The following is a 26,923-nucleotide window of genomic DNA, read 5'->3' on the forward strand; positions in this document are numbered from 1 at the left end:
GACCTAGCACTCACCAATAATAAATTGATATCTGTTGGCTATGACAAGACTAGCATTTCTTCCCAAAATGAATCTGATGCAGAAGTTGATGCATCATCTACTCATGATATACCTATTTCTGATGGGGTCCACGGAACAGGGTCTCATTATCCAATCGCACTGTCAGAAGAAAATTCACCATCTTCGTTTGAGCCTTACAGCACGGCAACATTTCCTGGATTAACTCTTTCAACATCTATTCAAAAAGTTATGGATGATAGCTTTCCTTGTTTTTCAGACTCTTCTCTGAGTAAGCCCAGTTCTCACAATTTCAATGGAAGAAACGAGGATGGCCAATCTGAAAATGATATTCAGATTGCTATGGATTCAGACGTGGTCGACCATTGTGATACTAAGCGTGAGGCTAAATCTGAGGGGGACAATTTGCTTAATCATGAGAAGCCATTTATGCCAGAGTCTTCAGATGCTCAAAATCTGAGTGATAGTGCTGAAGAGCAAATGCATAACAAGGACGAGATAAGCTCGGTATTGGATTCCGAAAGTATTTTAGTCTTGATGTCCAGTCGCAATGCTTCAAGAGGGACTGTTTGTGAGCAGAGTCATTTTTCTCATATTAAATTTTACAAAAGTTTTGATGTTCCTTTCGGAAAATTTTTACGGGATAATTTACTCCGACAGGTTAGTTAAACATTCTAATTTTGAGTTCAAGTCATATTTTTTAGAACTTTGTTTGGCATTTTCAAGGTGACATAGTGATCATATTTTTTCAGTCATGCGATGGTGTTTTGCTTAACCTAGAATGATGCTCTAGATGGATGAGAGAATTAAATCTTAGCTTTAGAAGCTTGCTTGTCATTACAGTTATCAATGATCTTTAAGTTTGTTTTTTCCCTTCAAAGGGTAAAATTCTACCAAAATCTGAAAGACATGGTCGCATGGATGTGCAGTGGTTTTAATAATTCCTATCTTAAGTTCATGACTCAGTTTTAGCAAGTGATATGATTTACTCGTCTAATGGCATCAATAGTGGTATTACCCTGCTTTAGTGATATTCTCAAAAATTAGTTATTTTCATCCTTGGTCTATGATGTTGCTTCTGGACGACAGTATTTGAGGTTGTTTTTTCCTTTTGTTCGAACATAACGTTTTACTATGTTGAATTAACTGATATTTTTTAACAAACTGGTCCTTTGAAATGATCCGTGTGATTTCTTGATTTTTCTTTTATAGATCTGTTATCGTAAACTGCATAGAAAATTTTCTGTACAGGCACTCCAGTGTAAGACTTGTGGTGAATTCCCTGAGGCTCACTTTTACTACTATGCACACCATAATAAGCAACTAACGATCCAAGTGAGACGTCTTCCTGCTGAAAGAAATCTTCCTGGGGAAACCGAAGGGAAGCTTTGGATGTGGAGTCGCTGTGGTCAGCATAAACTGCATGATGGAAGCTCAAAATCTACAAAAAGGGTGTTGATATCCTCGGACGCACGAGGTCTATCATTTGGAAAGTTTTTGGAGCTCGGTTTTTCAAACCAATCTTCATTCAGTGGTCGATCCAGCTGTGGTCATTCTTTTGATAAAGATTTCATCTACTTCTTTGGGTATGGAAAATCTCTAACGATATCGGAAGGTCTATTAGTTGTGCTATTCCTTTAGCTTAGTGTCATAATATTTTCATTTCCAAAGAGACATATTATCTCTAGGTGATTGTCATGGAGAAGATTGTTGTCTCCTTTATGAAGTGTTTTCTTTTTCTTTTTTATTATTGTCATCATCTTTCCTCTCGGTTTTGAAATTCCCCCTTTTATACTACTTTGTATTGTTTCTCAACTATGACCTTTTAAAAACTAGACGTAGCCAATTTTTTTGTTATTTATCATTTTATATTTTTCTGTCATTGTTTGCAGATTAGGCCCAATGGTTGCCATGTTCAAGTACGCTCCAGTTGCAACATATTCGGTTTCTCTGCCACCTCAAAAGCTGGAGTTCAGCTGTTCTGTCAGAGGAGACTTTCTTAATAGAGATTCTGAGGATGTATGAATGGTTATAAAATTAATGCTCTTGTATCCTTGCCCACAATCTGTTATCTGCAATTTTTACTTAAAGTTTGTTATATTTCACTCGTTCAGGTGTATTTGAAAGGGATTTCAATGTTCCATGACTTTGAAGAGTCTTTGAAGGATATAGGAACTCGATATGCTGGCGTAACTCTGAATATTCAAGGATCAATCAAGGAATTTTCTGACATCGTAGAGACGTTGAAGCAGGAAAAATCTCAATTTGAGGTCATCATCTGCTAATTACTTTTTCTTTTTATCATCTTTTATCATGTGGTAAAAGGGTAGAAAGAAGTATCGTATTGAAGCATGAAATAAGCTGATGTCCTATTTACTGTGATATGACCGTGTACGCTCTGCATACGAGTATTTGCATATGGAAAATGGAAAGCATAGTTCCACTATTTTATATGAGCTCTGATTTGTTTTTCCATATGTTATTTTTGAATTAATTTTAGTTGTTTATATTGGTATTCTCTCAAACCTGCCTCATGTTATCACGGTAAAAGGTTGGATTCTGGTCTAGCAAATTGTTATATCATGGTTTGGTAATATTTGTTTTCACTGTTGTAGACGGAAAGAAAGCAGTGATTTGCTAAGACTTAAATCGTCGTTGAACTTTTTTTTATCTTTCACATATAATTAAGAAGAAATTACTTAATGTCAGAAAACAACTTTTAAGCTATATTTTCTAAAACTTTAGTTTTAATCTATATTTCTTTGCCATCTTATTGTTAAAAAAATCTTAACAGGGTCATGACTGTTTTTCCTTGATTGTGTAAATGTATAATTAGGTCGACATTAAAGATTTGGTAAAGAATGGAAGCGAAGGAGATAATGTTTGTAACTTTCTAAGTTTGAATAGACTACGAATGGAGCTTTTGCTTGAATCATATCTATGGGATCAAAGACTACATGCATTACTCTCATCCGATCTTAAGGTGGTAGATACCGAATCAATTAACTTACAGCCAACCAAACAGTTACCACCAGAAGATGCAATTGCAGGGCAAGAACTTGATACAACTGAGATTGCTGTTGAAAATTCTGACAGTCCTCCCGAATATACTTCTGGAGCTGAAAATAAGTTTGACATATCTACTGATTCCAGTGAGTTTCCAATTGAAGACATTCTGAATCATGGACCGGTTGAAGGATCTACAGAAAATAATTCATGCTCCATAGATGAATTGGATGAAAAAGGATCAACTGTTCCTGATATCTTGGTGAAACCTACTTCTGAAGATTATTTTGATGATATTAAGAGAAACTCCGGTGAGGGCAATTTTGTCCAGACAGAATCAATTGCTACTGAAGTTGAGTCCACTGGTTCTGATGCAAACAGTTCTCTCAAAGGTGACCACAATCTATCTGTTTCATCTAACCTAGAAAATGATAGAGCTTGGATATGGGCTCCATTTTCAGACATTCGGCGTGAATACACGGAGGATATTCAGAGAGGATACTTGCCAAGATTTGAATCTTTAAACAGCCACGCGGCAGAATCTACGGCTCAGAAATTGATTGCTGATGAAGGTTCTCGACTGCATATTCCTCTTGGTACTAAGGACTATATTGTGACCGAATATGAGGATGAATTGTCAAGCATCATAGCTTGTGCTCTGACATTTTTGAAGGATCGAGCTATCGTATCAGAGGATCCAACAGTGGATGCTCGGAAAGAGAGAGGAATGGATGCTAAGTCAAGCGCGAGTTCTCAGAGCATGACTCGAACATTCTCTTTGGGTTCTCCTCGTTGGTCTTCATTTGGTTCTTCAGATTCCGACAGCTTTCAATCTCCACTCGCCATTTCATCAGAAGATTCACATTCATCAAGTTTTGATGGTTTAGATTTGTTGGATTCATTATTTTCTTATGGTGCCGGCCACCCACAAGTTTCTTTGGGTTCAGGGAAGAGTCACGGGAAGCGTAAATACTCTGTTATAAGTGTATATGCAAGCCAGTTTCGTCAGTTACGAGATCGGTGTTGTCCTTCTGAGATCGGCTATATTGCTTCTCTAAGCCGTTGTAGGAACTGGGATGCCAAAGGTGGGAAGAGTAAATCTTTCTTTGCCAAGACCTTAGATGATCGATTTATTATTAAGGAAATTCAGAGGACGGAATTCGATTCTTTCATGAAATTTGCTCCAAACTACTTTGAGTACATGAACCAATGCTATGAGCTGGGAAACCAGACCTGTCTTGCTAAAATTCTTGGCGTCTATCAGGTGAATTATATTTGATTTGATCCTGGTCCAAGTCATCATCATTCCACATCTATTGTGGAGACTAGTCCTTTTTTTTTCCACTCATTCTTAAGAATCTAAGCTATTTTAGGTTGTCATTCGAGCGAAGAATGGTAAGGAGGCCAGGCATGATCTCCTGGTGATGGAGAATCTTTCATTTGGTCGGCATATAGCTAGACAGTATGACCTTAAAGGAGCTTTACATGCTCGATTTACCGCCACTTACAATGGTTCAGGAGATGTTCTTTTGGATCAGAATTTTGTTAATGATATGAATGTTTCACCTCTCTATGTAAGCAGAAGATCAAAGAGGAATCTGCAGCGGGCAGTGTATAATGACACACATTTTCTCAATGTGAGTTACACATTTTTCTTCTGCTTCTTAATTGTTATCATCTACTTGTCATTATATCAATGTGGGTTACTTATTTTTCCTTCTGCTTCTTAATTGTTATCATGTACTATATATCGGACTGACCTTATGTTCAATTACTTTTTTAGTCAATCAATGTGATGGACTATTCTCTTCTTGTGGGAGTGGATACTCAAGGTCGTGAACTGGTCTGTGGGATCATAGACTATCTCAGACAGTATACTTGGGACAAGCAAATTGAGAATTGGGTTAAATCTTCACTTGTTGTTCCTAAGAACCAGTTGCCGACTGTAATCTCTCCCAAAGAATACAAAAAGAGATTTAGAAAGTTCATTGATACACACTTTCTGAGTGTACCGGATCACTGGTGTTCCCGAAGATCTAAACCTTGCAAACTGTGTGGCCCTGTCGAGGAAAATGGTCTGTGACTTATGAACTCCCAAAAGAAAGGTGCCGACAATGAATTTTCTCATTCAACAGCTCAATAACAATGGAGAGATCACTCTGGTTTTTGTGAGATCTTTCCATTATGGTATAAAAAAATGGCTTCTTCATTTTCAAGAGACTGGCTTTTGTTAAATCTTCTTATATTGTATATAATTGATCACAAAATCGTAGTCCCCTCTTATCCTGCTACTATTTTCGGCAAAGTTCTGAGGGTGTTTTGCTATCCCATGGTAGGTTGCACATATATTATTTTTTTCTTTGTATTCGTACAAGTAATTGTAAAATATCACTGTAACTCAAATTTTTTTGTTGTTGATTACTTGCCGCAAAATACAATCATGGATGTATTTCTTGAACTATGAATATTCATACGCTGTTCAAATACTTCAAAGTTTGATCGCTAATGGGATGATTCTTTGTCATGCGAAAATATTGATTACTATCCGAAATAAAGTGATTCATTTCAGATGCAAGTTAAGAAACACCTGGATTTTACATGCAAGTTAAACCTTTGGATATGAAATTTCTGTTTAGGCACATACCTTAATTTCCTTGGCGTGTCTGTGTCTGATAATCTCTCCAAGGAACAAAAATGTGGCAGTGTAAACATGGAGCTTTGTAGTAGTGCATTTACGTAAGCTGGGTTGAGTTCTGAAATTATGTAGGGACATAAACAGGGTCAGAATCAAACTTTGAACTGTGTTATGGCACGGGTTTCATTTGAAGCGAAGTCTTTCTTTCAATGGGGTTAGAATCATTATCTGCAGCATGGTCCCTTTGACGTGACTTTCGTTTTCAACTTGGGAAAATTGAACAATCTCCACTTCGAAGATCATTATAATATCTACTTTGAAGCCCAACAAACTTGAAGTTGTGAGCTACCAGATACTGAAACGATATAATTATATAACTGGATAAATCTATTATTAAATTCAATCACAGATATATATATATATATATATATATGTAGTTTATTTTTCTTCATTAATTAAATTATTCATTAATTAATAGACTTTGATAAATTTTAAAATATACAAATATAAATCAAATCTAAATCTATATATTGATACATATAAATATAAATTTATGTCATTCTTTTCATTCAATTAAATAATAAAATAATATTATTTTGTTTAGGGCGTATTTTTTTATTAATTAATTAATGAATTTTATTTATTAATTCAAAAATATATAATTATAAATATAAATCTAAATCTTATATATAAATTACATGAATGTTGTTGCATTTTTTATTTATATGTATATCAATATATGTATTATATGCGATGAAGTAAATGTCCGGTGATCAGCGAGATACGTTACACTCAAGAGACAGTCAAACAAAATTTAATTCAGACCCATCGAATAAGAATATAATAAAATAATAAATTGTCTACCCACCCAAAGAGAATGTTCGAGTCATGCTCTGAGAACTCCCGCTCGACTTAGCATCCATTCCTCTCTCTTTCCGAGCATCCACTGTTGGATCCTCCTATAAGCTATGATGCTTGACAATTCATCCTCATATTCGGTCACAATATAGTCCTTCTTAGTACCAAGAGGAATGTGCAGTCGAGAACCTCCATCAGTAATCAATTTCTGAGCCGTAGATTCTGCCGCGTGGCTGTTTAAAGATTCAAACTTGGCAAGTACCCTCTCTGGATATCCTCGAATGTCTGAAAATGGAGCCCATATCCAAGCTCTATCATTTTCTAGGTTAGATGAAACAGATAGATTGTGGTCTCCTTTGAGAGAACTGTTTGCATCAGAACCTGTGGACTCAACTTCAGTAGCAATTGATTCCATCTGGACAAAATTGCCCTCACCGGAGTTTCTCTTAAGATCATCAAAACAATCTTCAGAAGTAGGTTTCACCAAGATATCAGGAACCGCTGATCCTTTTTCATCCAATTCATCTATGGAGCATGAATCATCTTCTGTAGATCCTTCAACCGGTCCATGAATCGGAATGTCTTCAATTGGAAACTCACTGGAATCAGTACATGTGTCAAACTTATTTTCAGCTCCAGAAGTATATTCGGGAGGACTGTCAGAATTTTCAACAGCAATCTCAGTTGTATCAAAGCATCACCAACTGCTACGAAAACTGAAAATTCAGAATAATCCACCATTCCTTCGAATAGGAGTTCTATGTTGTCACTAACAATAACTGGTATACAGAGACTCTGGATGGCATAAAAAAGCCTACATGATGTAGGCGTGTCTCCAGCTGGGTGCAAACAGAATTCTGATGTCCTCATTCCCTTTATCGACGGCTCCTTCCAGGTGGCATTGGGGAAGCCTTCTTCTATAATGACTCCAGGTTCATTGATCAGTAAATCCCATAATTTCTGTCGAACAAGTCCACCCTACATATAGCAAAAATAAGTTGGATAGAAGTTTTGGACGAGCACAAGTGGATGGCAATGATTGTAATGTGATTAATTGATCAGCATATAAAGAACGAATATCAGCAAAAGCAATAGTTGCAGAGACAAATATGGGATTAAAAAGAGCAAGGAAACAAATGTTCTTCAGGCAGATATTTCAAGAATGACGTCGTAGTCGGTAGCTCAGCAGATGCATACCATTTACAGACAAGTTTAACATAAATTGAAATGTTAAAAAAAAAAATAGTCAGTAAGTCATGAAGCAACATTTTCAAGTTCCTAGCAACGAGGACATTACTAACCCCATGCCTATGCTTGGCTATTTTGAAGTAAAGAAGAGAGTGCCTTTTCTGGTTTTCCAAAATGTGCAGCCTCGGAAGTAAATAGGAATACGGCACAATGACATCTTTCAGCACTGAAACTGGGGTGTGATGTATCATCAAGTCAGATGAGTTCTCGTTGGATGATTTGGAGTCGAGCGGCTGAACCAGCCGCCAAAATCCACGACAAGGAGTACTGCTGGTGCAATTTCATCCTTGACATGCCACATAGCAACAGGGTCTGCCAAAGAATGCTTCGAGTTTTAAAATAACCTGGCAATTCAGAGGCTAAAATATAAGCAACTAATGCATGCAGTACACTTATCCCAAGTTCCCAAATCAATGAAAATATATCAATAGATGTCTAACCAACCTGCAGAACTAGCACAAAAGTAAGAAAAATTTTCAGGAGAATGAAAATTACAATTTTGAGCCATTTATGATTGCAGAATTCATGTTCGTACGCTTGACATGAAATGTGAACCGATTATCACAATCCAGTTGAAGGACAATCATAAAAGAAAAATCAAACAACCGACTCATCCACCAATCCACATAAGAACACAACAGGTCAGAATAAGAATCCAACCTCGGTTTTTATCCATTTTGCTATTTGTGCTATTTAACTTTATAGTTTTGCATCGAAAAAAATACAAAAGATCATATGTTTAAGTAATCGCTATAAAAGATGTCCAACTTGGCACCCATGCCAAAATTACTAAAAGTAAACTTAATTTTTTATTCATATTCCATTTCTATGCGCGTGTGGCGCATGCAAGCTCGATCTATGCTCATTCTAGCTTTGATTTTATGTTCGCAAACCACATCGAACAAAGGCTATGGTTCTAATCCTCGTCCGATTATCTTTATACACCTAATTTATTGCTTCAATAAACTCCAATGGAATCCATCATTGCTATGGAGCTTTTCAAGCAGCAGCAGGATGTAAATTAAACGAAATGGAGACATTAATAACATATATACAATAACACTTTGGTATTTTCCGGTGACAACAAAGACATGATCTCTGCCACCAGACTTCTGCCAAGCCTCTGACTTTCTAACCGTATCAATCACCATCCTTTGCCTCTTATAATCCTCATTCTCCTCAAACCTGTTTCTAAACACACCTTTATTAATCAACAACTGCAATTCAGCACTTAAAGCTGCGAAAAATGGAAAGAAGATCACATCAGCCTCCCTGTAATCGAAAACCCTTCTCCCGAAAGACTTTCTTTTCACCTCTTCGGGCGCCAATAAATCTCCCAAGATCCAGTACTCCGTGCTGTACTGTTTAATTATTGTGTTTTCAGTATAAGGAAGGTGTTTTTCAAAATCTTTAGGCAAAAGGGTCTTTCTTATTTCGTTGTCTACTTTGCTTCCAATCGTTGAATCGGATTTCAAAGCTCAGTATTTTTCTAAGAGGCCACAGTTGAGGGATCTGGAGAAAATGTAGACATTGATGGATTCCTGTTCGGAGGACAGGGTAATTTGGTAATTCAGTGGAGGTTCTGAGTTAGTGCTGGAGTTCCAGTAGAAGAAGGCGAGTGAGAGAACGGAGAGGGGGAGAGAGAGTCAAAAAGAGAGGTGGAGTTTTTAAGGCCATTGGAGTGGATTTCAGCTTTGATTTGAGACGATGCCAAGGTGTTTGCATCGATGCCCCCTCGTCATGTTGGATCCGACAGTAAGCCGCAAAGGTCTTCTCTTTTTCCAGACACACGACATACTGTTTTCACTTGTGGTAAATTTTTTTCGATATCACCATATAATTTTGGAATAATTCAATTTGAGGTAATTGTTTCTAAAAATAATTACCACTGTGATTACAAGAATAATGTGTGATTGTGACACTTCACTTGAGCTCAATACTCCAATAAAAGAATATTGACAGAATTTAAAACAAATCGGAAAAAAACTTGGGCACATCGAAATTATAGTTTGAATAATTTTTTACTCACTCTCCAAAGTTTTCATAATATGTGTCTATATATGAAATAAAATCACTGGAAATAAAAGTAGTACAAGTTCTTGGCAATAAAGATTTTCATGGGCAACCATGAACGATCAAGACATCAAATGCCATAAATTGATAACTAAAGTGGGAAGAAATCTATTCAAGTTTAATTTCTTGATGTTATCACAATACTTGGTATATGTCCGACGCTTACACTAAACAGGGAATACAAACAATTTCTACGAAACTTAGAGCCATGCTAAGTCCTCGGAGCTCAGAAGCTCGCCATGGTCTTCGTTTTGAACGTTTTCTACACTCGATTCGTGGACTAACACCCCAGAACTGCTGCATCAAAATTCCAGTCTCCAACAAGACAATTTCTACGAAACTTACAGCTCTGCTAAGCCCTCGGAGCTCATAAGCTCACCATGATCTTCATTTTGAACGTTTTCTACGCTCCATTGGTTGTTTTATGATATAAAATAGATTGATTCTCGAGAATTTTTGTACAATCGGAGTTTAGGATTACTGATTAAGCATGACTTTTGAGAATGTGATCGAGTTATCGGCTCTGGGATAGGACGTGACACAAGAGAATAAACCAATTTGATCTTTTTTTAAAAAAAAAAATTAAAAATTGCAACTGTGCATTTTACCAATCCGAAATTTTGAATTTAATTAAGTTATTTCCCTTTAAATGAAATTTTACCCATCTCAATTTGCTATTATTATTATTATTTTATTAATGTTGTAAATTTTATTATTTTTATCATTTTAAAATATTTTTAGCATCTATTATTATTGTTATTATTAAATAAGTGTACTCGTTTTGGTTTGTTTGCTTATATAGAAAATTGAAAAATAATCTAAACTGGGTAACTAATTTATTAATAAACTTCACTGTTTTTATATGAAATATTAGATTTTTAATAGAGAATATATTTTCCGGTACAAACCGAATAATATATTTTATTTCGGTTTGGTTCATTTTTTTATGGAAAATTTTGGTAGGTTTACATTTAGTAAAAAAAATTGAATTAATTTCAGAAAAGTAATTAAACCTATTAGAATTTATTTAAAAACATAACAATAATTGATATGAATATATCTAATTTTATTTAGAAACTCGATTTATTTGATATGAATAAAGATGTTTTGTAAAAACAATCAATGAATTTCTAAAGTGATCAAACCTAATTTTTGAATTAAATCTGTTAATTACAATTTAATCGAAATTTTGTTCATTTTTAAATTTGATATTTTTATTATTAGAATTCTTTAGATTGATTACTGGTGGGGATCGTACGTACAACATGAGAAGCAAGCACTTCACGCCACACGTCCCTCTGAATTTGCAACTCACTACCTCGTAATTAATTGTCCAAACTACTCACTGCAATAGCATTAAACGAGGTTAAAAAATATAATCTAATCTATGTCGGAACGATATAATTTAAATATTTTAATTTATTTTTACACAATTTTGAACAAGTCAAATGTCAACACCAGTCCAAATTGAAGCTTTGACTTAGTCATACCCCCAATATTTGACCAATTGCTTAATTGGAGCACAAAAAAGTATTACTTCGTCATTCTTCATGACAAGACAACTCTCATAATATTTCATATTTTTCGAAAAAAAGAAAAGTTGAATTTTTTTCTTCCAATTTTCCTCTCTCTCTATATAAAATCCAACACCCAAGCTTTATGTATACTCGCTTGTCTTCGAACCTGAATTCTACAAAACAGAAGAAGAACACCCTTCCATTTGCTCAATGTCCCAAACAAGACCTCGAAATTTCACACTGCTTTGTTTCTGTCTCCTCCCTTTGTTATTTCCATGCATAGCCATACAACAGAATGATAACACCAAAATCAAAGGCATGTTCGTGTTTGGAAGCTCTCTTGTTGATAATGGGAATAACAATTTCCTTCCAAATTCCATGGCCAAAGTTAATTACTTTCCTTATGGAGTAGACTTCCCTCTTGGCCCTTCTGGTAGATTTACCAATGGAAAAAATGTGATAGACTTGCTTGGCCTAAAACTTAACCTTCCAGATTACATTCCACCATTCTCCGATCCTTCAACTAATGGGAGTAAGATTGTAAATGGGGTCAACTTTGCTTCTGGTGGTTCTGGAATATTGGATGACACTGGTGCACTTGCTGTAAGAACTTCTTTTCAACTATGTTATTAATGCTTTTGTCATGCAAAGTTTTACTTTTGTGTCCTTGGTAAAAATAATGTGTGTACTAACATATAACAACTGAATCAAGCAAAATTTAATTTCTACGGCGACTTTCTTGTCTTTTCCGTGGCTCCACAAGATTAGTCACTTCGGTGTCTAAAAGCCAATGGGTCCACAACTGACATTTAGTTTTTTAAAAATTTTGATGCTCCCCGAACTTAATTTTCTGCATCATAGCGGTCGTTATTTACTGCTTAGGTTTGAATTCTTGAGTTCCTTTGCGATCGGTTGAATTTATTGTGATAATGTAAAAGCTGTGGGATGGTACTGCCCACTTGTCGATCACCACTCGGCAAATTTAATTTAAGAAGTTGGGTTACATCAAATGTATATATCAATGGAATAATCTCCACATGCACTGTTTCCATATGGTTAAATATCTAATTAGTTTGAGGGTTTGCAGCAATAATTTATAACAGATAAGAATCAGGTAAATATTTTTGTACCCAATACCACACAGGGAAATGTGATCAGTTTGAATCAACAAATAAGAAACTTCGAGGAGTACACACTGCCAGAATTGGAGATTCAATTGGAGAACAAAAGCAAAGAAATCCTTCCTCAGTTCTTGTTTTTGGTTGGAACTGGTGGAAATGATTACTCGCTCAATTACTTCATGGGCTTATCCAACAGCAACACCAGCATCGAAGATTTCACTGCCAATTTGATCACTGCCCTCGCCCACCATCTCATGGTACATACTCTTTTTTTCTGTCGAATTTGAGGGGATTCATGAGATAGTTTAAACCCTTGGACCACTTAAGGCGAACGGAGGTGGAGTACTTCGGAATTCTGATAAGGGATGAACGGAGTAGTCCCCGCCTTGCGCCCCTAAGAAAATGGTTCACGGTTCTTGGATCGGTTGGACTTTCAATTTTGATATTTTAAACATTAAAAAAATGATAAAGTACTTACTTATTATTAAGCTAATAACCTCATGACTTTCAAATGACATGCAGAGGTTGTACAATTTGGGTGCTAGCAAGTTCGTGTTGATGGGAATAAATCCCAATGGTTGTAGTCCAATGGCTAAAGCCAGGGTTCCGACACAAGAGGGCTGCATTCGGACATTGAATCGAGCGGCTCACATGTTCAATGCCAATTTGAGGAACTTGGTCGATGCCATCAGGCCACAAATGCCTGGTTCTAACCTTGTTTTTGTCAATTCATACAAAGTTATTATGGATATCATAAGACATCCTATTTCAAGAGGTAGTAATAACATTATACATCTAATAACACATGCATGCGTTTGTTTATTGATGTTTGTTGTTCATGCAGGTTTTGTGGATGTAAAAAATGCTTGCTGTGAAGTAAGCAAGATAAGTGAAGGTGGGAATGGGATTCTGTGCAAAAGAGGAGGATCCATCTGTGAAAATAGGAGTGAATATGTGTTTTTTGATGGCTTGCATCCAACAGAAGCTGTCAATGTTGTGATCGCAAATAAAGCCTTCGCATCCAAATTTAAAACTGAGGTCTACCCTTTCAGCATCTACGATCTCTCAAAAATTTAATATTTCTTGTCTTCTTGTGTAACTTCGATTAACTTCCCACGATCGTATCTATGAAATGTTAAGTAGTTCAGAGTATGATTTTTGCTATTTCTCATCTCCTACTATGTCTTATCTATGAAATGTTAAGGTACTGTTTGGTTCAAGTACTTCTAAGTACTAATATAAATAGTCCTATCATATCACTTGTTTTGTATAAATATTATTTATCTCGATCAATCAAATTATTAATTATTTATTTCAAATCAATCAAATTCGTAATGATTTATCTCACATCAATCAAATCAATAATATAAAATTACGATATTACCCTTAATAAATAATATTATTAATATTCTATTAATATTTTCAACAAGGACAAAATAGTAATATCATATTATCTCAAATTTAATCAATTAAATCAAATACTATATTAACTATCATTTTCTATTTATTTTATTATTACAAAATATTACTTATCCTGATACTATATATCTCATACCATGAACCAAACGGTACCTTATGGTATGACCACTTCCTCGTTACGAAAATAACCTTTATTTTAAATTATTTTACAATTTATTTCACATATATTTATCTTATTTTTTAACTCGCTTACGAGATAATAAAATTAATCCAAAAACTGTTTGAGAAAACCGTCTTTCGAATTCTTAATTGGTGGACAAATTTTTTGACTAATTAATTAAATATTTTTTAACACGCACATTACGCATGCCCGATGCTTAATAACTATTTAAAGATTTTGAATGCAGATTCTTGAAATTTTAGATAAATTTTCTAAATTAGAACTAATAGTACTCTGAAATTTTCCCAAACAATATGAGCCCCATCTTGGACCAAAAGTTTTGACGAAGCTTTACAAGAAAATTTCATGCCATAGCCGACAAGTCATTTACTAGCTAATTTTGACACGAGATTCATGCACGCACGTATATTAATAAATTTAATGTACTTCAAATAAATTTTCATTTTCATATATTGGTGTGATTTTTCTTTATATAATATAATTTTTTGTAACGTGTTCTCTCGTAACGATAAAAATAAACGTTTTAGAAAATCGGGAAAAAAAAAATCCAAATATTGAAGGAGGGAGGTTATATTTATATAAATCACGGTGACAGCACCTTCAAGCAGTCACCAAAGCAATGATTAGGCAATCTTCACAATTGACAAAGCTACCATTAGAAATCATCTCTAATATTCTTACAAGAATTCCGATCCTTCTCATCGCGCGCCTCAAATACGTTTGCCACGCATGGCTCGAGTTATTCGAGTCTCCCGAATTCTCCAAGCTCCATCTTTCTAAATCGTCTGCTGGCCTCCTTGTCTATCAACATCTCGGGGGGTCATACTTGATCAAGATATTCAGATTCGAAGATGAACTCGTGGTCGAATGCCACCAGTTTAACTACACTCCAGTCAGAAGATTTGATCTCACGGAATTCAAGTGTAACACGATATCAGGTTCCGTTGATGGTTTCCTTTGCTTTCTCCATGTTGGCCATATTGACAATCTTTACATTTGCCATCCAATCACACGCGAGTACATCTCACTTCCAACGCTTGAAAGTTATGTTCAGTTTCCTAGTATGGTCACATGTTCGAGGTAAGCATGATCAGTTGCCAACACAAGGTGGTCCGGATATTTCACGAGTCCGAACTCGATCAGGCTGGGGGTGTGTAAAAATTCCCAGGTCTGAATGTCATGTTTACTCGCTGGGAACAACTGGGACATGGAGAAGCATTGCACCTGGTCCCCCGTTACACTCCAACTGCTATTCGATTGGAGCTTTTCTGAATGGAAATCTTCATTGGTTGGTGGGAGATTTAAAGGATTCCTATGTGATATCTTGCTTGGATCTTGATAAAGAAATGTTCAGGACCTTCTCTGGTCCTCCTCTGCCAGGATACAGGACCTGCAAGTGTTTGGGGGGCTTGGTGGTTTTAGGGGATTGCTTATCCGTATGCAACAATATGTCTGAGCATGATATCGTTATCTGGATAATGAAGGATTATGGTGTTGGGAAATCTTGGAGTAAAGAATTTGTAATCAGCAAGCTACCGAGTCTTGCAGGTGAGTGCTATGAGCTTGTACTCCCTATCAAAGTATTCAGAAATGGGGATATATCGATGCTATGAGTGATTTTTACATGTTCTATTACTCCAACAAGAACAAAACTACCTCAAAAATGGATATTGTCGAAATGGCGTGCTGTGGGTCTATTGAATCAATACTTCACGTTCCTGCTTTGGTTTCACTCACATGTTTCGGAGGAGAGAACGTCAACTCTTTCTGATTTTATGCATTTCAGGATTTATGTTAATTTTTCAATATATTCAAAGTAGTTTTTTTTTTTTTTTTTNTTGTTATTATTAAATAAGTGTACTCGTTTTGGTTTGTTTGCTTATATAGAAAATTGAAAAATAATCTAAACTGGGTAACTAATTTATTAATAAACTTCACTGTTTTTATATGAAATATTAGATTTTTAATAGAGAATATATTTTCCGGTACAAACCGAATAATATATTTTATTTCGGTTTGGTTCATTTTTTTATGGAAAATTTTGGTAGGTTTACATTTAGTAAAAAAAATTGAATTAATTTCAGAAAAGTAATTAAACCTATTAGAATTTATTTAAAAACATAACAATAATTGATATGAATATATCTAATTTTATTTAGAAACTCGATTTATTTGATATGAATAAAGATGTTTTGTAAAAACAATCAATGAATTTCTAAAGTGATCAAACCTAATTTTTGAATTAAATCTGTTAATTACAATTTAATCGAAATTTTGTTCATTTTTAAATTTGATATTTTTATTATTAGAATTCTTTAGATTGATTACTGGTGGGGATCGTACGTACAACATGAGAAGCAAGCACTTCACGCCACACGTCCCTCTGAATTTGCAACTCACTACCTCGTAATTAATTGTCCAAACTACTCACTGCAATAGCATTAAACGAGGTTAAAAAATATAATCTAATCTATGTCGGAACGATATAATTTAAATATTTTAATTTATTTTTACACAATTTTGAACAAGTCAAATGTCAACACCAGTCCAAATTGAAGCTTTGACTTAGTCATACCCCCAATATTTGACCAATTGCTTAATTGGAGCACAAAAAAGTATTACTTCGTCATTCTTCATGACAAGACAACTCTCATAATATTTCATATTTTTCGAAAAAAAGAAAAGTTGAATTTTTTTCTTCCAATTTTCCTCTCTCTCTATATAAAATCCAACACCCAAGCTTTATGTATACTCGCTTGTCTTCGAACCTGAATTCTACAAAACAGAAGAAGAACACCCTTCCATTTGCTCAATGTCCCAAACAAGACCTCGAAATTTCACACTGCTTTGTTTCTGTCTCCTCCCTTTGTTATTTCCATGCATAGCCATACAACAGAATGATAACACCAAAATCAAAGGCATGTTCGTGTTTGGAAGCTCTCTTGTTGATAATGGGAATAACAATTTCCTTCCAAATTCCATGGCCAAAGTTAATTACTTTCCTTATGGAGTAGACTTCCCTCTTGGCCCTTCTGGTAGATTTACCAATGGAAAAAATGTGATAGACTTGCTTGGCCTAAAACTTAACCTTCCAGATTACATTCCACCATTCTCCGATCCTTCAACTAATGGGAGTAAGATTGTAAATGGGGTCAACTTTGCTTCTGGTGGTTCTGGAATATTGGATGACACTGGTGCACTTGCTGTAAGAACTTCTTTTCAACTATGTTATTAATGCTTTTGTCATGCAAAGTTTTACTTTTGTGTCCTTGGTAAAAATAATGTGTGTACTAACATATAACAACTGAATCAAGCAAAATTTAATTTCTACGGCGACTTTCTTGTCTTTTCCGTGGCTCCACAAGATTAGTCACTTCGGTGTCTAAAAGCCAATGGGTCCACAACTGACATTTAGTTTTTTAAAAATTTTGATGCTCCCCGAACTTAATTTTCTGCATCATAGCGGTCGTTATTTACTGCTTAGGTTTGAATTCTTGAGTTCCTTTGCGATCGGTTGAATTTATTGTGATAATGTAAAAGCTGTGGGATGGTACTGCCCACTTGTCGATCACCACTCGGCAAATTTAATTTAAGAAGTTGGGTTACATCAAATGTATATATCAATGGAATAATCTCCACATGCACTGTTTCCATATGGTTAAATATCTAATTAGTTTGAGGGTTTGCAGCAATAATTTATAACAGATAAGAATCAGGTAAATATTTTTGTACCCAATACCACACAGGGAAATGTGATCAGTTTGAATCAACAAATAAGAAACTTCGAGGAGTACACACTGCCAGAATTGGAGATTCAATTGGAGAACAAAAGCAAAGAAATCCTTCCTCAGTTCTTGTTTTTGGTTGGAACTGGTGGAAATGATTACTCGCTCAATTACTTCATGGGCTTATCCAACAGCAACACCAGCATCGAAGATTTCACTGCCAATTTGATCACTGCCCTCGCCCACCATCTCATGGTACATACTCTTTTTTTCTGTCGAATTTGAGGGGATTCATGAGATAGTTTAAACCCTTGGACCACTTAAGGCGAACGGAGGTGGAGTACTTCGGAATTCTGATAAGGGATGAACGGAGTAGTCCCCGCCTTGCGCCTCTAAGAAAATGGTTCACGGTTCTTGGATCGGTTGGACTTTCAATTTTGATATTTTAAACATTAAAAAAATGATAAAGTACTTACTTATTATTAAGCTAATAACCTCATGACTTTCAAATGACATGCAGAGGTTGTACAATTTGGGTGCTAGCAAGTTCGTGTTGATGGGAATAAATCCCAATGGTTGTAGTCCAATGGCTAAAGCCAGGGTTCCGACACAAGAGGGCTGCATTCGGACATTGAATCGAGCGGCTCACATGTTCAATGCCAATTTGAGGAACTTGGTCGATGCCATCAGGCCACAAATGCCTGGTTCTAACCTTGTTTTTGTCAATTCATACAAAGTTATTATGGATATCATAAGACATCCTATTTCAAGAGGTAGTAATAACATTATACATCTAATAACACATGCATGCGTTTGTTTATTGATGTTTGTTGTTCATGCAGGTTTTGTGGATGTAAAAAATGCTTGCTGTGAAGTAAGCAAGATAAGTGAAGGTGGGAATGGGATTCTGTGCAAAAGAGGAGGATCCATCTGTGAAAATAGGAGTGAATATGTGTTTTTTGATGGCTTGCATCCAACAGAAGCTGTCAATGTTGTGATCGCAAATAAAGCCTTCGCATCCAAATTTAAAACTGAGGTCTACCCTTTCAGCATCTACGATCTCTCAAAAATTTAATATTTCTTGTCTTCTTGTGTAACTTCGATTAACTTCCCACGATCGTATCTATGAAATGTTAAGTAGTTCAGAGTATGATTTTTGCTATTTCTCATCTCCTACTATGTCTTATCTATGAAATGTTAAAGGTACCGTTTGGTTCAAATACTTCTAAGTACTAATATAAATAGTCCTATCATATCACTTGTTTTGTATAAATATTATTTATCTCGATCAATCAAATTATTAATTATTTATTTCAAATCAATCAAATTCGTAATGATTTATCTCACATCAATCAAATCAATAATATAAAATTACGATATTACCCTTAATAAATAATATTATTAATATTCTATTAATATTTTCAACAAAGACAAAATGGTAATATCATATTATCTCAAATTTAATCAATTAAATCAAATACTATATTAACTATCATTTTCTATTTATTTTATTATTACAAAATATTACTTATCCTGATACTATATATCTCATACCATGAACCAAACGGTACCTTATGGTATGACCACTTCCTCGTTACGAAAATAACCTTTATTTTAAATTATTTTACAATTTATTTCACATATATTTATCTTATTTTTTAACTCGCTTACGAGATAATAAAATTAATCCAAAAACTGTTTGAGAAAACCGTCTTTCGAATTCTTAATTGGTGGACAAATTTTTTGACTAATTAATTAAATATTTTTTAACACGCACATTACGCATGCCCGATGCTTAATAACTATTTAAAGATTTTGAATGCAGATTCTTGAAATTTTAGATAAATTTTCTAAATTAGAACTAATAGTACTCTGAAATTTTCCCAAACAATATGAGCCCCATCTTGGACCAAAAGTTTTGACGAAGCTTTACAAGAAAATTTCATGCCATAGCCGACAAGTCATTTACTAGCTAATTTTGACACGAGATTCATGCACGCACGTATATTAATAAATTTAATGTACTTCAAATAAATTTTCATTTTCATATATTGGTGTGATTTTTCTTTATATAATATAATTTTTTGTAACGTGTTCTCTCGTAACGATAAAAATAAACGTTTTAGAAAATCGGGAAAAAAAAAATCCAAATATTGAAGGAGGGAGGTTATATTTATATAAATCACGGTGACAGCACCTTCAAGCAGTCACCAAAGCAATGATTAGGCAATCTTCACAATTGACAAAGCTACCATTAGAAATCATCTCTAATATTCTTACAAGAATTCCGATCCTTCTCATCGCGCGCCTCAAATACGTTTGCCACGCATGGCTCGAGTTATTCGAGTCTCCCGAATTCTCCAAGCTCCATCTTTCTAAATCGTCTGCTGGCCTCCTTGTCTATCAACATCTCGGGGGGTCATACTTGATCAAGATATTCAGATTCGAAGATGAACTCGTGGTCGAATGCCACCAGTTTAACTACACTCCAGTCAGAAGATTTGATCTCACGGAATTCAAGTGTAACACGATATCAGGTTCCGTTGATGGTTTCCTTTGCTTTCTCCATGTTGGCCATATTGACAATCTTTACATTTGCCATCCAATCACACGCGAGTACATCTCACTTCCAACGCTTGAAAGTTATGTTCAGTTTCCTAGTATGGTCACATGTTCGAGGTAAGCATGATCAGTTGCCAACACAAGGTGGTCCGGATATTTCACGAGTCCGAACTCGATCAGGCTGGGGGTGTGTAAAAATTCCCAGGTCTGAATGTCATGTTTACTCGCTGGGAACAACTGGGACATGGAGAAGCATTGCACCTGGTCCCCCGTTACACTCCAACTGCTATTCGATTGGAGCTTTTCTGAATGGAAATCTTCATTGGTTGGTGGGAGATTTAAAGGATTCCTATGTGATATCTTGCTTGGATCTTGATAAAGAAATGTTCAGGACCTTCTCTGGTCCTCCTCTGCCAGGATACAGGACCTGCAAGTGTTTGGGGGGCTTGGTGGTTTTAGGGGATTGCTTATCCGTATGCAACAATATGTCTGAGCATGATATCGTTATCTGGATAATGAAGGATTATGGTGTTGGGAAATCTTGGAGTAAAGAATTTGTAATCAGCAAGCTACCGAGTCTTGCAGGTGAGTGCTATGAGCTTGTACTCCCTATCAAAGTATTCAGAAATGGGGATATATCGATGCTATGAGTGATTTTTACATGTTCTATTACTCCAACAAGAACAAAACTACCTCAAAAATGGATATTGTCGAAATGGCGTGCTGTGGGTCTATTGAATCAATACTTCACGTTCCTGCTTTGGTTTCACTCACATGTTTCGGAGGAGAGAACGTCAACTCTTTCTGATTTTATGCATTTCAGGATTTATGTTAATTTTTCAATATATTCAAAGTAGTTTTTTTTTTTTTTTTTTTAACGAGCTAATCTCCTTGGTTACTCCGAATGAGTTATGAACCATTTGAATCATATATGCTTATACTTTACCCGACAATCTCATACATTCATTATGTTTTGCTATTGCTTTGGACCAAAAAAATCTACGTTACTTCCTTTTTTCCCCCGAAAGGCGAATCCCAATTCATCTAAAGATGAAAAATACCATGTGAATTTGTTCTCAAACTTCTGTGTCAATAAATCCAAGTTATGTTCAACCAACTCACTCAGGAATTTAAGTTCACTCAGAGCTGCCTGTGATTAATCTTATCAGTAACAGCACTCATTCCCATTAAATAATCTCTCCCATGATTGTGCTTTTTTCAACTTCCAAAATGCAACAAACTAATTCATCATTTCAATTTTTATCAACAAATAGTGCACCAACCCCAAAAGGATGGCTTAGTTTCATCTCGTGGCAAGTTCTGTTTTTGTTTTGGGCCGTGATATGATACTTCTCTAGTTCTCTTCATGAAAAAGAAAGTCAAAGAGAGAGAACACATTAGACAAGTAGGAAGATATACTTCAATACATCTCTATGCGAAAAGGTATATGTTTTAGTCATGTCCAGAGCCGCAGTTAGTACAAAAAAATATACACCAATGTTGGCATGCAAAACATTATGTAAGAATGACTACTGCACAGCTAGCTATCATTTACCAAGCCAAATCAAAGAAACTGTGGAAAAATGGAACAAGAGCTACAATACAGTTCGATATAACAAGCCTACAGAAATTTACCCCTCGATTGATGACTTTGATGAACTTATTGGAACTCCACGCTTAAGTCTCCCTTAATGCTCCTACCAGAAGAACTTGGAACACAATTTAAGAAATAAGAAAATGTCCTGGGGGAGATGAGCTTGAAAATTCATGATCAAAGTTCCTGTTGATCTACTTAAAATGGTCTTGCTGAATAAATGCCACGAATTCGGGATGCAATTCATCATTGTCTTTCTGCTTCCATATCTCACCATTTGCATGAACAAGCCATGATATTTGAGGAGAAAGTGCTGTATAATAATCTGGGAAGTATCGACAGGCAGATATGTCAAGACACCATCACTTGACAGCATCCAATGATGATTACAAAATTCTAGTTCGAAAGTCAAAAAATATTTATGGTTTCAAAATCGAACTTATCCTGTTTAATATAAGAGGTGGAGACTATACCCGTAGATGGAAGTTTTTCAGGATCTCTAGTACTGTGCAAAACCATTGTGCCAGAAAGAACAGTAATAAATCCACATAGAACTGAAACAATGTTGCTAGTGCTCTGACCAGACCAGTCCTAAAGTAGAAGAAAATAAATAAGAAAGTGTAACAGAAAGAGCCAACACAGCACCAACATCCGAATATGCAATATTTTATTACCTTGAACATTATAGCACTGGCGAATATCGTAAGCGATGTGAACATGGCATAATAAATTGGAGATACTACAGCAGTGTTAAATGTGTCCAATGCCTAGGAAAGAAACAAGTCCAGTTAAGGGAATGGGCTATGCATATCACAATACAAGCATTGTTCAAGAAAGTTCTAATGAATGGTACGGAGCACCAAACCTCAAAGTTAAACTGGAATTTGAAGAACAGACGTAAAATGATGGGTGCATTGATGCAAAAATTATCAATGCATTTACGTTACATTGTCGAAGAGTGGAATAAATAGTCACTAAAAGCAGTAATAAACTAAAAAAAAGGCAGAGGAGTGCAACCTTGTTTAAGTAGTTCAATTGAGTGATTATACAAGTAGCTGCAACCATGGCAAATACCCAGGATTTGAAGCGCGCTACCTGACTAGAGCCCTCCAATGTGAGTTTTATAGCAATACCAATTGCTTTAATGCTCATTACCTACAATGAAGCCACAAATTTTCATTCATCCATGAAGCAAAAATAATTATTTAACTATCAGAAAAAAAATTCATTTCTTTCATGTTCTACTTCATATCTAGCACCATACAGAAACCTGTAGCTATGGGAACAACGGGGTAAATATCAACAACTCATAGCTCTCATCATTATGTTGAGCCACTTAGAACATGCGGTGAAAATGGTGAAGTTAACCAAACTCAAGGCAGTATTTTGAAGTTAAACCGAATCTCAGCAATGATCGTCGCTGCAAGTATTCAAACTCTTGATTTTGTGGTGTTTAGTAAAATTAGATCAAACCTTAGGAGGTCTCAATGAAATGTACCCCAAGAAATACGTCACCAAGCTCAATATAAGATTTTTAGTTAGACATTCAACCTAATACTAGCACAATGCCCTGATAATGATTATTTCAAGGGGGTCTAAATAGTGAGGCAACAGAATGAACATTGAGTAACATGATTATAGAATTAGACTAGTGTGTTTTCTTCTGTCAGAGTACAAACAGCCAACGAAACCTTTTCTACATAGAATAAGGACATAAACAGCTCAGGCATAGCATTAAGAAAGGTCAAGTACTTACTGTTAAGGATCCAATTATTGAACAAACACCAATGTAGACCATTACGTTTGTCTGCCCACAGCGAGGTTCACAATGCAACACAAGTACCAAAACCACAGCTACTGCTGAAGCAATGTACACAAGAAAAGCTGGGCAAACGAAAGAGAATATAAATTTAGAACGTGAAACAAACACTTCATTTTTTCCCGCAGTTGAAAAAAGAAATAAACTCTTAAATGTATCAAAAAACAGGGCTCACCTGGCTGTATAGCTAGTTCCCAGATTTCTTCCACTGAGCTAATACTATGTTCAGCTGGTGCATGAAGCACAATGATTGTAGAACCCACTACACATAAAATACATCCCAGTATTCCTAGCTTCCTCAATTTCTCTTTCAATAAGAAGTGAGCTAAAATAGCACTACAATTGAATAAAACAGCGGATTTAGCCGCCCATGTAAAGTTTGTCATTAGTTAAATAGGATAATGATCAACTGTGTGGTTGATAGATCACAAGGTGCTTTTTCAGGGGAGGGAGAAAACTGGATTAGAAATAACAATTATACGCACAATTACCTGACAATTATACTTAATGCTCCAAGTGGTGTGACAAGGACAGCAGGTGCATACATATAAGCAACAAAATTGGCAAATTCCCCAATGATCACTGAAAATTTAAAAGACACTCAAGTTCGAATATGTGGTCAGATGTTCACTTTAAAAGCAAGACTTACTAGTGGCCATGCCAATCCACCAAAGTGGTTCCAGCAAATATTTATACCCTCCTGAACCTTCATTCAGCAAATTGAGTGTTATTAAGAAAACATCAAAATAACGACTGCAGTTCATCAATCAGACTAGATTGACCAGTATCTAGGTCCAGTAAAAACTACTCCTCTTCCCAAAAGAGGGTTTTAAATTATTTCCAAATTTCTGCCACAAACCACAATCATAAATACATGACTGCAGCTAATTAGCCCGTGTTCCAATTTGTTTTCCTTTACGTGGCTTCAGAGAGCATCATCTGATGTCATACTCAACCTTGTTTCTCCTACCAACTGGAAAAGCTTACATTTCTCGACTATTTTGTGCATGGTATTCAAAAGATCTAGAAAAGTGATAAACGTACCAACTTTAACCACGTCTTTTTGATACACCTCAGCTTAATCTCGTTTATTACCATATTTTTTCAACCAACAGACAAAATAAAAGACGCAATTTTTCCTGTTTTATTTATCTTTAGTCGCCCTTATAACGTATGAGAGTTGATATTTACCCACCATTTTTAGTTATTTGCACTCCATTTATAAATAAATTTGACACATATTTTACATAAATATACCAACTAAAAATTCCATTATGCAAAACCACTTCAAAATTAACAAATTTGAGTTACATTGTTCAAAAACTACAACAGTCCGGACAATGTAGAATTGATAGAACTAACATGGTGTGACCAAATTCAATTAATAAAGAACTTCAGAATTGCAGGCACTCCAGAATCTAAAATATACATCAATAACATGATCATAAGTAATAGCTCGCGTTTAAGATCAAAATTCGAAAGGCTTAAAACAAACTCAAAAATAACAAAAAGAAAAGGAAAGAAAAGAAAACATTTACCAGCACGAGATCCAGAGGCACCGGCCCGCTGTAAACCCTTCTTTTTTATGATGAAGCTGGATCCAATAAAGGCACTCGACCCAACAGCCAAGATGAACCCAATCAAATTAGCCGTATACATGACCGACCCAAACCGATATTTTGCGAAAATAACTCTTTCACAACAACAATCTGGAATTCAATTCTCATCTGCCACACTGCTATCGCATTATCCCCCTCCCAACAAAAAGAAAACGAAACTTTACGAGAAACAAGAGATGTTGCAGCCCCAGGATCTCGTGATTCAAAAGGGTTTTCGAAATCGTGCGTACAATGAATTCAAATCATTGCAGTTCTGCTCGAATCGGGGGCTCGTGGATTTGGAATCGGAGGGATTAGATTATCTTGCAAAGTATATTCCTCTTGGTTCTAGCTGGATTTTTGGCAATTAACTGTAAGAAACAATTTGCTTTGCGATATAATTTTTTTATTCTTATTTCTATTAAAAAAATTTGTGTGGATAAATAAAAGAGAAAATCTAGTAGAAACGTGGTTCGATTTATGTATTTGACTGATGAGGAAAATTTTTGGGAGACAGTTTTATGAAATAATTTTGTAAAACATAATTTTATTTGTGTCATTCATGAAAAAATATTATTTTTTATACAAAAATTATTACTGTAAATATGATCTGAGTTGACCTCTTTCACAAATAAAGATATATAAAATAGTCTCACAAAAGATCTATTATTGATGCAATTAGTATAGTCTATTTATGATCTTAATTTATCTCTTTTTAACTCATTGATGATCTCATATCAACGCAACATAATTTATCATTTTATAATTATATAATATGAACGAGGCACAACACGTATTTTTACAAACGATAAATCCGTGAATTATGGCATCCATCTTATGATATATAAAATACTATTGACTAATGGTTATTTTACTGAAAAAATTGTAATATTATGGAGATTAAAAAATATAATTAGTTACTAGATTTACAAGTCAATAAGAAAAATTTTTACACTCCCAAACAAAGAAATTTTGGTGAGAAATAGCAAAAGACTCTATTGAATCTGTGTTTTTCGTGCGTCGAATGTGGTTTAAAGTGGTTGCGCTATGTTGACTCAAAGATTTTTTGATATATAAACCATAGATGCCAACATGGCTAAGGTCATCTTTTAGTTGAGTGACTGTTTGCGTCGTCAATAGAAAGTCCGGTGTAATTTGATTTATAAGAAAATTATGTTATCGTGTGATCTTCATTTATATATCAATGGTAGCCAATTTTCCATAGATGACCGAGGGAGGTCTCCGAATTTTCTTCCTGAAAGCTATCATTGGCTGACTCTCATGGTTTCGTATCACTCCTTCCATGACAAAGTTGTTCAGGTTCTCATCATAAGTTGTATCAACATCCAGTCTTAACTCATTAACATGTGATGTTGTCCATGACTCGGTGAATTCATGAATTATCATTTTTTCCAGCCAGCATACTCTAGCACAAAACTATACTTGACTAGAAAGATATTTATTTCTTTTTATGGGTAATTTTTTTTATTTAATAAGGAAAAATATAAGTTATTGTAAGTCAATATGTACATTATAAAGTGTACATCTA

At 35.2% G+C, this 26,923-nt stretch overlaps 5 protein-coding genes and 2 pseudogenes across 6 annotated transcripts; 5 read left to right on the plus strand and 2 right to left on the minus strand.

The window, feature by feature from the left end:
• Positions 1–6: 6 nt before the first annotated feature.
• Positions 7–5,482, plus strand: LOC140969995 (putative 1-phosphatidylinositol-3-phosphate 5-kinase FAB1D). Its single transcript, XM_073431531.1, has 7 exons — positions 7–678; positions 1,270–1,604; positions 1,911–2,037; positions 2,133–2,288; positions 2,855–4,288; positions 4,398–4,661; positions 4,808–5,482. The coding sequence occupies exons 1-7, from the start codon at positions 250–252 to the stop codon at positions 5,105–5,107; spliced, it is 3,045 nt and encodes a 1,014-aa protein (XP_073287632.1). The 5' UTR covers positions 7–249; the 3' UTR covers positions 5,108–5,482.
• A 900-nt stretch (positions 5,483–6,382) lies between these two features.
• Positions 6,383–9,572, minus strand: LOC140969989 (probable arabinosyltransferase ARAD1; annotated as a pseudogene).
• Positions 9,573–11,420: 1,848 nt separating this feature from the next.
• LOC140969990 (GDSL esterase/lipase At1g29670-like) lies at positions 11,421–13,628 on the plus strand. The gene is made up of 4 exons (XM_073431527.1): positions 11,421–11,958; positions 12,500–12,733; positions 12,999–13,251; positions 13,321–13,628. The coding sequence occupies exons 1-4, from the start codon at positions 11,566–11,568 to the stop codon at positions 13,551–13,553; spliced, it is 1,113 nt and encodes a 370-aa protein (XP_073287628.1). The 5' UTR covers positions 11,421–11,565; the 3' UTR covers positions 13,554–13,628.
• A 1,009-nt stretch (positions 13,629–14,637) lies between these two features.
• Positions 14,638–15,905, plus strand: LOC140969987 (F-box protein At3g07870-like; annotated as a pseudogene).
• Positions 15,906–16,743: 838 nt separating this feature from the next.
• On the plus strand, positions 16,744–18,951 carry LOC140969994 (GDSL esterase/lipase At1g29670-like). Its single transcript, XM_073431530.1, has 4 exons — positions 16,744–17,281; positions 17,823–18,056; positions 18,322–18,574; positions 18,644–18,951. Exons 1-4 carry the CDS (start codon positions 16,889–16,891, stop codon positions 18,874–18,876), a joined length of 1,113 nt encoding a protein of 370 aa, XP_073287631.1. The 5' UTR covers positions 16,744–16,888; the 3' UTR covers positions 18,877–18,951.
• A 1,068-nt stretch (positions 18,952–20,019) lies between these two features.
• Positions 20,020–21,013, plus strand: LOC140969996 (F-box protein At3g07870-like). The gene is made up of 2 exons (XM_073431532.1): positions 20,020–20,480; positions 20,569–21,013. Exons 1-2 carry the CDS (start codon positions 20,020–20,022, stop codon positions 21,011–21,013), a joined length of 906 nt encoding a protein of 301 aa, XP_073287633.1.
• Positions 21,014–21,767: 754 nt separating this feature from the next.
• LOC140969997 (probable magnesium transporter NIPA6) lies at positions 21,768–25,771 on the minus strand. 2 transcript variants are annotated; one of them, XM_073431534.1, is made up of 10 exons: positions 25,315–25,771; positions 24,426–24,482; positions 24,268–24,358; positions 23,952–24,112; positions 23,714–23,841; positions 22,975–23,112; positions 22,632–22,724; positions 22,431–22,548; positions 22,129–22,282; positions 21,768–22,079 (listed from the first exon to the last, which is right to left on the minus strand). In XM_073431534.1, exons 1-9 carry the CDS (start codon positions 25,433–25,435, stop codon positions 22,152–22,154), a joined length of 1,038 nt encoding a protein of 345 aa, XP_073287635.1. In that variant the 5' UTR covers positions 25,436–25,771; the 3' UTR covers positions 21,768–22,079; positions 22,129–22,151. The 2 variants fall into 2 exon arrangements, with proteins under 2 accessions (XP_073287635.1, XP_073287634.1); XM_073431533.1 differs by having other exon boundaries at positions 21,768–22,282; positions 25,315–25,769.
• Between the last annotated feature and the right edge of the window lie 1,152 nt (positions 25,772–26,923).

This window comes from Primulina huaijiensis, unplaced genomic scaffold, assembly GCF_012295235.1.
Source record: "Primulina huaijiensis isolate GDHJ02 unplaced genomic scaffold, ASM1229523v2 scaffold43269, whole genome shotgun sequence".
NCBI lineage: Eukaryota > Viridiplantae > Streptophyta > Magnoliopsida > Lamiales > Gesneriaceae > Primulina > Primulina huaijiensis.